General features: G+C 53.1%; 1 protein-coding gene across 1 annotated transcript; it reads right to left on the bottom strand.

The window, feature by feature from the left end:
• Positions 1-6,547: 6,547 nt before the first annotated feature.
• Positions 6,548-10,637, bottom strand: SPATA3 (spermatogenesis associated 3). The gene is made up of 3 exons (XM_007107999.2): positions 10,343-10,637; positions 8,680-8,854; positions 6,548-6,653 (listed from the first exon to the last, which is right to left on the bottom strand). The coding sequence occupies exons 1-3, from the start codon at positions 10,635-10,637 to the stop codon at positions 6,548-6,550; spliced, it is 576 nt and encodes a 191-aa protein (XP_007108061.1).
• Between the last annotated feature and the right edge of the window lie 1,256 nt (positions 10,638-11,893).

Raw genomic sequence — 11,893 nt, 5'->3', positions numbered from 1 at the left:
AAAGGAGAGGGGAAGCAGCCCCTTGATTTTAGTGCCGCATCATTCATTGGTGGGATGCAGAGAGAGAGGCTCACCAAGCCTTTGGAAAGAAAATTCTAGAAACATGTTTCCCTGGAGAGGAGGCTTTGCCAGTGTCATCAGATGGTTCTTCACGCTCTGGACTGAGAAGGACACCAAACTGCTTGTTTCCCTCCTAGACGGTCTAAGAACTGAGAGTCTACGAACTCATTGCTCCCCCTACCACCAACACATGCATGCATACTGACTCACAACACCCTCAGGGTGGCTTTCGGGGGCTAAAGCCAGAGAGGTCCCAGGCCAACAGGTCTGCTTTGAAGTTCATCCTGCGCTGGCTACCATATCACCTTCTTAAAACACGCTTGCCTGTTGTAGTGGGTGCTGCTGGCTGCTCCCCCCAAATCCACTCGCACACCTGCCTTCCTGGCCGGGGCCACATTTGGTTTGCTGCTCCCCTCCTTTGTCCACCTTTGTCCATAGGGGCAGGGTGTGGGAGTAGATCTAGGTTGGTCTAATCCAGTCATGAAAATTCACCCTCCTACGCTATTAATTTGCTTAAGAAGGGGCATGAGGGACGTCCCTGGTGGTCCAGCAGTTAAGACTCAGTGCTCCCAATGAAGGGGGCCCGGGTTCAGTCCCTGGTTAGGAAACTAGATCCCGCATGCACGCCACAACTAAGTTCCCAGACGCCACACCTAAAGATCCCGCATGCTGCAATGAAGATCCCGCGTGCCACAACTAAGACCTGGCGCAGGAAAATAAATAAATAAATAAATAAATAAATGTATATATATATATATATATTTTTTTTTTTTTTTAAAAAGGGGCATGAGACCCAATTCAGAGGCCTGTCACCCCAATGAGGGGGCAAGTATACCAGGGGAGGGGGATCCTGGGAAGAGTTTCTTAACTCCAGAAGAGACGCAAGAAGGAGGTGGCCTTTTCCCTGCTTCTGGTTGTCAGGGTATGAGGATATAATTCTGGGGCTCCTCCAGCCACCTGTCCAGGAGGGGAACTAGTGAGCCCTCCGCTGAGGGTGTCAGAGCCAGAAGTTGGAAAAGTCCCCAGGTCTCTGATGACACCGTTGAGTTCACCAGGCCTGACACTTCCTGACTGTTTTGTTATGTGAGATAATCTCATTATAATTTTGAATTAGGTTCGCTGAAATTTGCAGCATCAAGTAATCTAACTCACCTACCCATTCACCCTTTCATTTTACAACCGAATTAAAAAGAGAGACATCAGAGCAATGCCATTGGTAGAACCCTTCCCAGTGTTTACTGGGAAAAGCACCTTAACCATGGAAGGTAGGTAAGTTTCATTCAACTGTCAAGCTAAGGAATTTTTCTCTGGAAGCGGTGAAAACCTTTTGCACTTGAAAGGGTGTGCGTAGAGAGCGGTGGCTGAGCATACAGGATGCCTGGGAAGGGGGACCTCAGCGAGCACCGGGGTTGGTCCATCTAGTCAAGAGGCCATGAGACCTGAAGCTGGGTGCTGTACAAATGGGGATGGGTCCTGGTGCCGGGATGGGGAAACACAGGCCTGTCCGTCCACGTTCGGCAGGGAGCAGGAGAACAAGCAGAAAGGAGCTGCTGGATCTTTATGATCAGAGGTCACAGCTCACCAGCCCCTCCCACGGAGATACATCTCTGTTGCCTTTCCCTACCTGTGGACACTTTTGACCTGAGCCTACCTGTTCTCCTTACCTCTGGAAACCTCCTGGGATCCCATGTGCTCACCTAGACCCAGAGAAGACCCAGAGCAGGTGTCTTCTTGCAGACACCTTCCTTTACTATCAGACTTCTCAGCGTTGGCTTGATTCCTGGCCCTCTGCTCTATCCATGCTCTCTCCCTATGTCAGCTATTGCTAATGACTCTTATGTTTACAGCTAAGATCCGGCCTTTCCTGTGAGCTCCCTCTATGTCTCTGCCTACCTGACATCTCCACTTGGTTGTCCAACATCTCAAAATTAACAGCAAAACAGAACTCTTGATTTTTGTCCCCTCTTGCACATTGATCCTCTGGCAATGACACCCCAAACTTGGAGTCATCCTTGAGGCTTCACTTTTCCTCATTATTTCATCCAATCTCTCAGCCAGACTTGCTGGTTCAACCCCCATAGTACAGCTGTTCACGTTTCCCGCCACAGCCATCACCCTGGTCCAAGCACCATCTTTGCCTGCCTGGACCAGTGCAAGTGAGTCCTACCTGGTCATTCCTCACCCCCCCCCCCGCCCCTTCCCATTTTCTACCCAGCAGGCACTGTGATTGTTTTGAAATCTAAACCGGCAGCTTGAGATACTCCCCTCTGAGGGGAGGATGAATGAGTTAATATACGTAAAACACCCAGAAGCGTGCCTGTGCAAGGACTTGCTATTGCCCTGCTTCAGGGGCTGCCCCCCACCTCTAGAACACAATGGAAGCTCCAAAGGCCTGCCTGACCTTGGTCTCCCCAAAAGTGGCATCCTGACCCCCCAACTCTAGCCATACTGGCGCCAGGATGGCCCGCAAACATGTTAAGAGTCCTTCCTGCCTCGGGGCTGCCGGGTTTGCCGCTCCTGCTGCACAGAACACACTTCCCCCAGATTTGCACGGTCTGGCTCCTTCTACTACGTGTGCCTCAGTTCAGAGAGGCCTTTGCAGACCAGCCTGGCTCCAGCAGCGGCCCCTCCTGGTCACCCCACCCCTCTTTGCTCTTCATCAGATCAACTTTATATTTTTATTTCCTTGATAAAATTTACCACCAAATCAAGTGATCCTGTTTATTCACTGACTTGTCTGTGTCCACTAGAATGTAGGCTCCCAGGGAAGGGCTCCTTCCTGTCCTGGTACAAGGTAGGTGCCCAAGAAATATTTAATGAATGAACGCATTATTTAGTTACCAAGCACTCTCTCCCATCTGGACTCTGCCGCCTTCTAGCTTGGATGTCAGATGTCGACATCTGAGTTATCACCTCTGCTCCCTTTGCCTGGGAGCCTTGGCTGGCTTAGATCCACAGACTTTACTAGACCTCAAAGTCTTAAGCCTAGCCTGGGTCTGTTGATGGACTTGGCCATCCACTCACCACTGTGTCGTCACGTCTCACAGCACCTAGTGTGGTGCTGGGCACACGACTGGTACTGATATGAGACAGCCGAGGTGACCCACTTACAGAGCTACACAGGGGGGTATGTGGGGGACATTGGGGAGTCGGGGTGGGAAATACCATGGCGACCAGTGTCTAGGAAGGGAACTAGGCCTGCCCTAGGGAGACAGAGGAGTCATAGCCCTCAGAACAGCAGAAGAGCTGCGTGAAGTCCGCACACTGCGTGGTTTGTAAGTGACGTCAGTGACACCAGGGCCCCAAAACAACACCCCCGCCACCCCCGCCGCCGGCAACACACACACAGAGCTTTGGGGGATGGAGTGAAGACTGGATTCAGTCTCTGGGGAGCCTCTTTAACTTTGCAGACTCTCAGTTATTCCCGGGGAAATGACCTACTCCAGGCCCAGGGCAGGTTTCCATTCCAGTCCTCCCCGCGCCACGCCCTGCCTCCTTCACTTCCCCTCCTCCTCCTCCTCCACTCTCTCCTCCCACCCCCCAGGGCTCAGGACCGTGTGAACTACAGTGTGGGTGAGACACGCACCCCCCCTCGTGGACACTGAGACACTTCGGGTGGCACTGGACACCGAGTTCAATAATGTGAACCACGGCCCATTCCCGTTATCTTTCGACCCTCTGGTTAAAGAGGCTCTGAGCGTGGAGCTGGCCAGTGTTAACATCCAACACTTGTCAAATATCTTTGAACACACAGGGCACTGACGTCAAAGCTGAGACTTTTTCAGGCACCCTATCAGCCAGAATTCCATGACGTTTTGTTTTTATGGTATTTATATTTACTGTGAGTCTTTTTTATGGCAAAGGATAGGATTTTCCATTTATGGCCAGTTTGAAAATAAATGCATTTAAGTTAAAAAGGAAGCTAGGGCTTCCCTGGTGGCGCAGTGGTTGGGGGTCCGCCTGCCGATGCAGGGGACGCGGGTTCGTGCCCCGGTCCGGGAAGATCCCACGTGCCGCGGAGCGGCTGGGCCCGTGAGCCATGGCCGCTGAGCCTGCGCGTCCGGAGCCTGTGCTCCGCAACGGGAGAGGCCACAACAGTGAGAGACGGCCACAGCAGTGAGGCCCGCGTACCGCAAAAAAAAAAAAAAAAAAAAATTTAAAGAAAAGAAGTGATCGATCCCCAAACACAGCTTGACTGTATTTTGACTTCTAGTTTACTATTTTCCTATCTACTAACATGAATGATTTTAGGTTTTAATAAAACTAGTGTTTGTGGGGATCATTTTGTAATGTATAGAAATATCGAATCACTGTGCTGTGCGCCATAAGTCACACAGTATTGTAGGTTAATAATACTTCAAAAAATATATTTAGAAAAGTAATATTCCAGATTTCAAAGGTCAATAAAGTTTGGGGAATACTGAGTTAAAAAATGATGATGGTGCTGTCGCTGCCATGTTGAGTGCCTGTTCTATGCCAGGCCCTCTGCTAAGTGTTTCACATGCATTTTTTTAACCCAGTTCCCCCTCACCCCAGGTGAGAGCTGTAGCATTATTATCTCCATTTAACAAGAAAATGAGGCATCAGGGGTTAAGGGAGTTGCCCAGGCCCCAGAGATACTGGGTGTTGAAGGCGGATCTGATCCCAAGGCTTCCTGCCTCCGGAACCCAAGCTCACACCAGTGGGCTCTGCTGGAAGGAGACTCTAAGACGAAACGCTTGAGCTCGGGCGCCATCTTCACGCTGCCAGTCGCCACCACGTACCCAACCCGTGACCAGGCCCCGCAGGGCTGCGCATCCCCTCACTTGATCCTCACAACCATTGCCCTTGGAGGTAGCTGTTATTCCCCGCACTTTAGAGATGCTACTGACTCTCACAGAAGTCAAGTAACGTGGCCCCGAACACCCAGCGACCAGGCCGCAGAGTCAAGGCTAGAACCTACGGCTCTAACTCCAAAGCCAGCGTCTTTCCAACCACCACCACCTGCATGATGATAACAGTGACAAGGCTCCCCAAGCCGGCCAGCTCTCTGCCCTCCAAGCACCTTGTCTCGTACTCGTCTCGTACTCCCAACGATCTCAAGAGGAAGGTGCTATGCTCTTCCCTAGGTACAGATGAGGAAACTGAGGATTCCAACTGCTGTGGAATTTTGTGAAGCTTAAGGTGCTTCTCTGCTCTTTCACGGATGTCCCAGGATCAGGCAGCAGAGCCCTTGAGGAGATGGTGAGCTCTCACTGGAGTTTACTTTCCGGGCTGGGCTTCTGAGGTACCTTGAGCCTCTATTCCCACCACACGCCCTGCTGTGGCTGCTGGAGGCCTGGGGTGGGTTGAAATGCTCCCATTACCTCCTGCCCCACCCCCATCACCACTTGTCAGGCATTCACCGCATGTGGACTGGACAATGGGGACAACTGGGGGTGATCTTGGTACCCGCCCAGATCCCCTTTCTGGGCTGGCACATCCATCGCCCAGCTCCTGTGAATTATGAATGTTGGTTGCTAAAGGCTCAGAGCTGCCTCCTTCCTCAGGGACTTGTCCTCACCCAAATGGGAGCTGCTTTTTCACAAAGACATGTACTCCCCACCTCACCCTGTAGCCAATGACTGACTCACAGACGGGCATGAAAGGCCAACCCTCTTGTCTCACGGTGAGACCAACTCTGGTTGTAATTCACCCTCCAGAGCTCCCCAGGACTGGGCTAAGTGGACTTCAGCTGAGACCTTGTCCTTGCTCCGCTCCTTCCCCTCCCTCTCTTGCCTCCCTCCCTTTTTTTCCTTCACTAAATCCTGTGCACCCAAATCCCTGTCTCAGGCTCTGCTTCTAGGGAGCCCAGCCTGAGACAGGGGAGGATTGAAGATGTTGTGGAAGGCATGCTCCCTGCCCTCAAGGATCTTGCAATACAGCGTGGAGACAGGCCACAGATGTACATAAAAACCATCCGCAGTATGGGATGGAATAGGCTGGAGAAAACAGTAATAACAAAGATGGGAGAAAGGCTCCACGGAACACGAAGTTCACAAAGGATGGGTAGGGCTGGAAATGGTGGCACAGGCAGGGAGAAAGTTGGGAGGAAAGGCTCTGAGATGCGTAGGACCCTCTGCCCCCGCCTCTCCCATCTCCTCCTATCTGGTGTCCACGACTAGGGGAACCAACCCCAGGCCAGAGGAGAGGTGGGAAACTCAGTTTTGAAGATCCCAGCAATGGGTCTAGCATTGTCCACGAGTGTCCAGGGCTGCCTGAGATGAGAGAGATGTGCCAGTGGACCCTGAGGCCAGGAGCAAGTCACTCAGTTCTCAAGATTCCCCTGAGAGGCTGGGGGCTTCGTCCACCCCTAGAGACCTCCTCCATTCAGAGAAGAGACAGACATTCCATCAGCCCTGCGCTGCAGGGATGGTGAGTTAGTGGGCTTGAGGATCACTCTGCAAAGGGCACGAAGGGGGTCCACATGCCTGCTGGACCGCCGGCCTGGGGGCTTGTTCACAAGGATTCAGTGATGTGGTGGGCAGCTCCCAGGGTTCCCAGAGCCACAGCAGCAGCCCCGAGGGCTCGGAGCACGCGAATTACGATGAGTGGAATGTTTACTTGTAGGTCTTCTGCAAAGCAAAGCAGAAAGCCCACAGGTTGGGGGGCAGCCGGGATTTAGTGCCTGTCTATATGCAGGAGAAAGTGGAAATTGTGGGGTCCCCTCAGGATCACAGGAATGTCCGTTTCCCCCTATGGCTCCTCCTCTCAGAGGAACACAACTCCCTGCACCCCTCCCAATAAAGCTCTACCACAGGACCCCCCAGGATCCGAGGATGGGCTGGCCTCGGATGCCAGCTCCCCTGGACACTCAGAGAGAAGGTGACAAAGGTAGTCAAGGCTGCCGTGTGCCAGGCCCTGTGCTAAACACCTCACACCCAGTGTCCTCCTCAAGCTTCACCGCCATCCTGTGAAGTAGTCCTACCATGTAGCTCTATTCTGGGGTTGAGGCATCTGAGGAAACCACATACTACACCTACCACAAAGGTGGCGGAAAAGGAAAGTATATGATTATGCTAATAATTGTGAGGAAGGCTTTCACAAGATGCAATATCCATTTGGACAAAATCCTACTAAAGTAGGGATTCTTATCTAATGTGAATGTGTACGTAACAGAGTCAACATTCCACTCCACAGAGAAATGTAAAGATTATGGAAGCAGGTGTAAACTTGAGCAGACTAGGACTGCATGTCTTATCCCGGCCAATCTGGACTCTGCCCCTCCCCCTCACTTTCCTATTTCTAAGCCTTGCCTTGTGCTTTTTCCTCCGCCTGGAATGCTCTCCCTTTAAAATAGGCCATAGAGGATCCTAAAATCCTTTTCGATTCAGCTCAGTTACAACTGATACTACAACATCTACCTGGACCCCAGCTCAGGAGTGAAGCTCTTTGAACGTCTCCTATAGGACACGTATCACTTCCTGGCCTGCACATTAGTTTCTAAATATACATATCTCAGCTTACCATGCGGACTGCACAATTTTTAAGGGTAAAGTTTCCTGTTTTGGTTTCCCTCCCAGTGCCTAGTATCCTTATGCAGAGTAGGTTTTCCTACTCGTTAGTTTATGAATCCATGGCACAGCTTGGCACTAAATGGACGGAAGCACTAAGTGGGTGGAAGGACAGCTGATCATGGTGAGTGGGGGGCAGGCCCTTCCTTGACGGGACTTACCAGACAGTACGGTATTTTTAGCTCTGGCATGTTCTCCCAACACACCTGGGTATCTGTTTGCCTCTCTTCATATGCCCGAGAGATGGTGCTTTTCACGAACACACAAGAGGGGGGGTTTGGTGGGGCAGGGGCCGGGAAGAGGAGCCGGATGCGGATGGAGGACGGGTGGGCTCAGCTTCTGGGCTGGGAGATGCCCAGGCGGAAGGCCTCTTCTGTGGACATTTGTGAGACCTGAGTATAAGTGGAGGTGCCCTGGGGCCCAGAGCTGGGGGTAGGCGGAGGCCCCTCTCCAGCCCTTGCGCGTAGCCCTGCGCCATCGGAAAAGGTGAGGGACATCTTCAGTCCGGTTCCCTCAACAGGGGTCTTCCCACGAGAGGAAGTGGGCGGCCACCTGGTGGCTTCGTGGGAGAGGAAAAGAAGGGCAGATGCTGCGGGCGATGCTGTGTGGGCCTCCGGGTCACGGACAGACCCCCGTGGGGCTGCCAGGAACAGCCCGGGACCCGCTGAAGGGGGTAGAGGTCTTCCTGGCACCAAGGGGTATGTGATTTACATCCGCATTTATCTCTAAATTCCAGGGGGTTGTTCACGTTCGGGTCAGGGGCTGGAAGCGTCGGGCTATGGCTCAGGCTGCGGAAGGAGCGACAGGGACTTTAGGACGGACTGCGGGGGAGTGTGCTCTGAGCAAGGAGGCTGCCTATGGAGCGAAGAAAAATGAACCCCAGAGAAGCCATGCCCGGTAAGGAAGAAAGTCGTCATCTCTCCGTGCAGGTGGGGTACCTGGGCCTGGGGCTGGTCAGAAAGGCCCGGCTGCCAACCCCCGGGACGTGGCTTTCCTTTGGGCCTGGGAGTCCTGAGAGGAAGAAGTTACACACGACTGCTAATACGGCGTGTGCCCCGAGGGCCCAGCCCCCCACGCGCTCCAGGACCTGTAGAAGGTGAGGAGGTTTGGGACTCCTCTCCCTGGCGTGGTTGGCCAGGCCCGAGGCAGAAGGACATCGAAGATGCGGCCATGGCACAGGCCCAGACGACGCCAGCAAGCAGAGATGCCGGGGCAGGTGGAACAGGAACAGAAGGTGCGCGGGCCCGCTCGCGTCACAGGCCCTGCTGGACAGAGAAGGAGAGAGGTGAGGGGCCCACTGCCCGCGGGAGGTGTCCACACCAGGAGCGGCGTGTGCAGGGGAGAGAGGACCAACTGCATGGGGAACCAGTTGCCTTCTAGACTGGTGCTACCTGGGAATAACACGAAGAACACCGATGTAATGGCTGACACCTGTACAGTGTTCTATAAGGCATTATCCATCTCATTCAATCATCAGAACAATCCTGTGAAAAGGAATATGGTTATTCTCAGATACGGAAACCGAGGCTCAAAGAATATAAGAGCTGTGCTCTGATAGCAAGGAGATTGAAGAAGTGGGCTTCAACGCAGGATTTCTAACTCAATTCTGTGCCCTTTCCATGGAATTCACAGGAAGGGACGGCAGCAGGTGACTGTCCGTCCTAGGAGAAGTGGCACTGAGATTCCTGCAACTGGAGCGGCCACGTTCCATTTTTCTGGGGCTCTCGGATTCATCCAGAAGACAACTGCTACTCCAGTGGACAGTCTTTGAAATACTTTCCCAAGCTCACCTCCCATGGCTGTCCTGGGCTGTGGGTCCCAGAGGAACTTGGAGAGTTAATTGATTTTGCCTGTGTGAGTGCCCTCCACATACTCCAATGCTCATTTAGACTCTGGCTACCCAAGAAGATGGGGGACCGCTTTCCACTGGACAGCCATTCCATTTTCAGAGAGAGCTAACTGTTGGATATTTTTTAACGCTGAGCAGAAATCTGCCTTCTACAGAGTTTCCCAAGGGTAAGTTGCCAGATTTAACAAATAAAAATACAGGACGCCCGTGCAATATTCATAACACACTTATTATACTAAAAAATTATTTGTTGTTTATCTGAGATTCAAATTTGACTGGGTGGCCTGTATTTTATCTGGCAACCCTATCCAGGGACCCTTAGTCAGACATCTGAGGACAACATGGAACAAATCTACTCACATTTCCAGCTGACAGACATATCCTCCAATTCCCTCAACCGGCTCTCACACACCAGAAGGTCCTTGCCTCCTCCCACCCTTCTCATCCCCCCAACCTGGACTATCTTCCTTGGACAAGATCGCTGGGCATCTTTTACAGCACACAAATGGCCCGATGAGGACAGAGTAAAGCGGTATGACCACCTCCCTTGTCCTTAACTGTATTCTTCTACCAACGAAGCCTTGGTGTTTATTTTTTAGCAGCCACGTGGTACTTCCGACTCCCAATGAGCTAGGATTTACCACCGAGCCACACTGAATGTTAATATGTTTGCGTGGCTGTCTTCAGAGAGACTCAGTATGGTGAGGAATGACAAAACCCAGGAATCCTGGTCTCCTGGGTAAAAAAACAAAACCCAAACCCCTCGCACTCCCCACGTACTGTTCCAGAACACACGTTAACCATGCATCACTACCCAATAAGAAAAGTATCAGCCTCTGGGGCAGCCCTGCGACTCCATCAGCAGGAAGGCTAGAACCACTCGAGCAGGCAGGCTGCCCACCTGTTTTCCTGGATCGAGGGGATGCTTTTGTGTCAGTGTCAGGAGACACGACGCCCCGAGCCCAGCGGCTCACTTCGGGAGCTGGGAGAGCCTGGGGCACAGGCTGCGGGGGGATGGATTCACTGCTGGTCTGTGAGGTGACTCCAGAGCTGGGCGGCTGAGGGCTGGATCCGGAGACGGGCTGCTGTGAACCAGACTCTGAGCTCTGCTGCTGAGGGGTGCATTCGGAGCTGGCGCGCTGGGAGGTGGGGCCTCGGCGCCTGGCCTCTGACTTCTGCCTCCTGCCCTTCTTCATGGTGGGTCCTGCTCGCCTAAACGTGCACCTACATGGAGCTGCCTAATCTCCTGGCTCCCTCCCCGAGGGGCCGTGTGCCCCTGCCCTGCGGGGAGGCTCTGGCGTCCGTCTGAGCCCAGGGCCCACAGGGGAGGGTCACCCACACCCCTCCTGTGAGGTCACAAAAGCCAGGGTGGCTCCCACGGCACGGTGCTGGGGACAGCCTTCTCTGCCGACACCAGCCTGCTGTCCTCCCTCCTCCTCGGCTCCTGGGGATGGGTGGAGGGCAGCTGCCGTGCCCCTCACGGACCTGGGCACCTGGTGAACGCTGGCCTTGGGGCCCGTGGAAACCTGGACATCCACGATTCTGCCCGCCGAGCGCCTCCTTCAGGCACCTGCTTGCTGGTGTGTTCCTGGGTCCCTGTGCGCTGTTCCTCTTTAAGACACCCTGGCTCTGTCACTTTCTCACATACCCCACCCCCCGAAAGCAAACAAATGGACAAACAACTTCACCAGGCATTTTGTGAGTTTTAGGTAACTAAAGATTTGGGGGTCCGTGGAAGGCCCGCAGCCTTCTGCTATGTCAGTTGTCCCTCCTCCAGATTATCCTATACAGAGCGGCTTCCCCCTTCTCCCAAAGCCGGCCCTCCCCGCTATGGGAAAGGGCTGGGGGGTTTCCCCAACTTTGATAAGAACCATCGCAATTGGCAAAAGAATTTCCCCTAAAAACACAACAGCTGTTTGGAAAACTAAACTTCTGAAACTCACTACACCGACAACGGCAGACCACCTCTCAGACTCCCAACTTGCCCTGCCAGTTAGGGGACTGTGGCTCTTCCTCGAAGTTAACAGTGTGATTTTCATTTTAGGAAAGAAGAGGAAATGGCATTTTATTTTAATTTTTTGCACGTTATGCTGGCCTTTTACTGTTGTGGCCTCTCCCGTTGCGGAGCACAGGCTCCGGACGCGCAGGCTCAGCGGCCATGGCTCACGGGCCCAGCCGCTCCGCGGCACGTGGGATCTTCCCGAACCGGGGCACGAACCCGTGTGGCCTACATCGGCAGGCGGACTCTCAACCACTGCACCACCAGGGAAGCCCGGAAATAGCATTTTAAAAAGACAACCATAAACTTCACACTTTGACTGTAACGTAGAACGTGTTCACATTAGAAGACTCTGCCTCCACCGTTAATGCACCACTAGGTGGGTGAGGTTTCGACTGAACCTTATTTTATTTTTTTGCGCGTTATGCTGGCCTTTTACTGTTGTGGCCTCTC

The sequence above is a fragment of the Physeter macrocephalus genome, chromosome 2 (assembly GCF_002837175.3).
Source record: "Physeter macrocephalus isolate SW-GA chromosome 2, ASM283717v5, whole genome shotgun sequence".
Lineage (NCBI taxonomy): Eukaryota > Metazoa > Chordata > Mammalia > Artiodactyla > Physeteridae > Physeter > Physeter macrocephalus.
The sequence above is the reverse complement of the archived record's forward strand: the minus strand, read 5'-3'. Positions and strand labels throughout refer to the sequence as shown.

What these genes read in the sequence shown, in the direction of transcription:
- SPATA3 (XM_007107999.2), bottom strand. Translation starts at nt 10,637, where the DNA reads ATGAAGAAGGGCAGGAGGCAGAAGTCAGAGGCCAGGCGCCGAGGCCCC. An exon ending in CCCTCGATCCAGGAAAACAG is followed by an intron (nt 8,855 to 10,342) that starts GTGGGCAGCCTG and finishes TCTGTCCAGCAG; the next exon opens with GGCCTGTGACGCGAGCGGGC. An exon ending in AACCTCCTCACCTTCTACAG is followed by an intron (nt 6,654 to 8,679) that starts GTCCTGGAGCGC and finishes TTTGCTTTGCAG; the next exon opens with AAGACCTACAAGTAAACATT.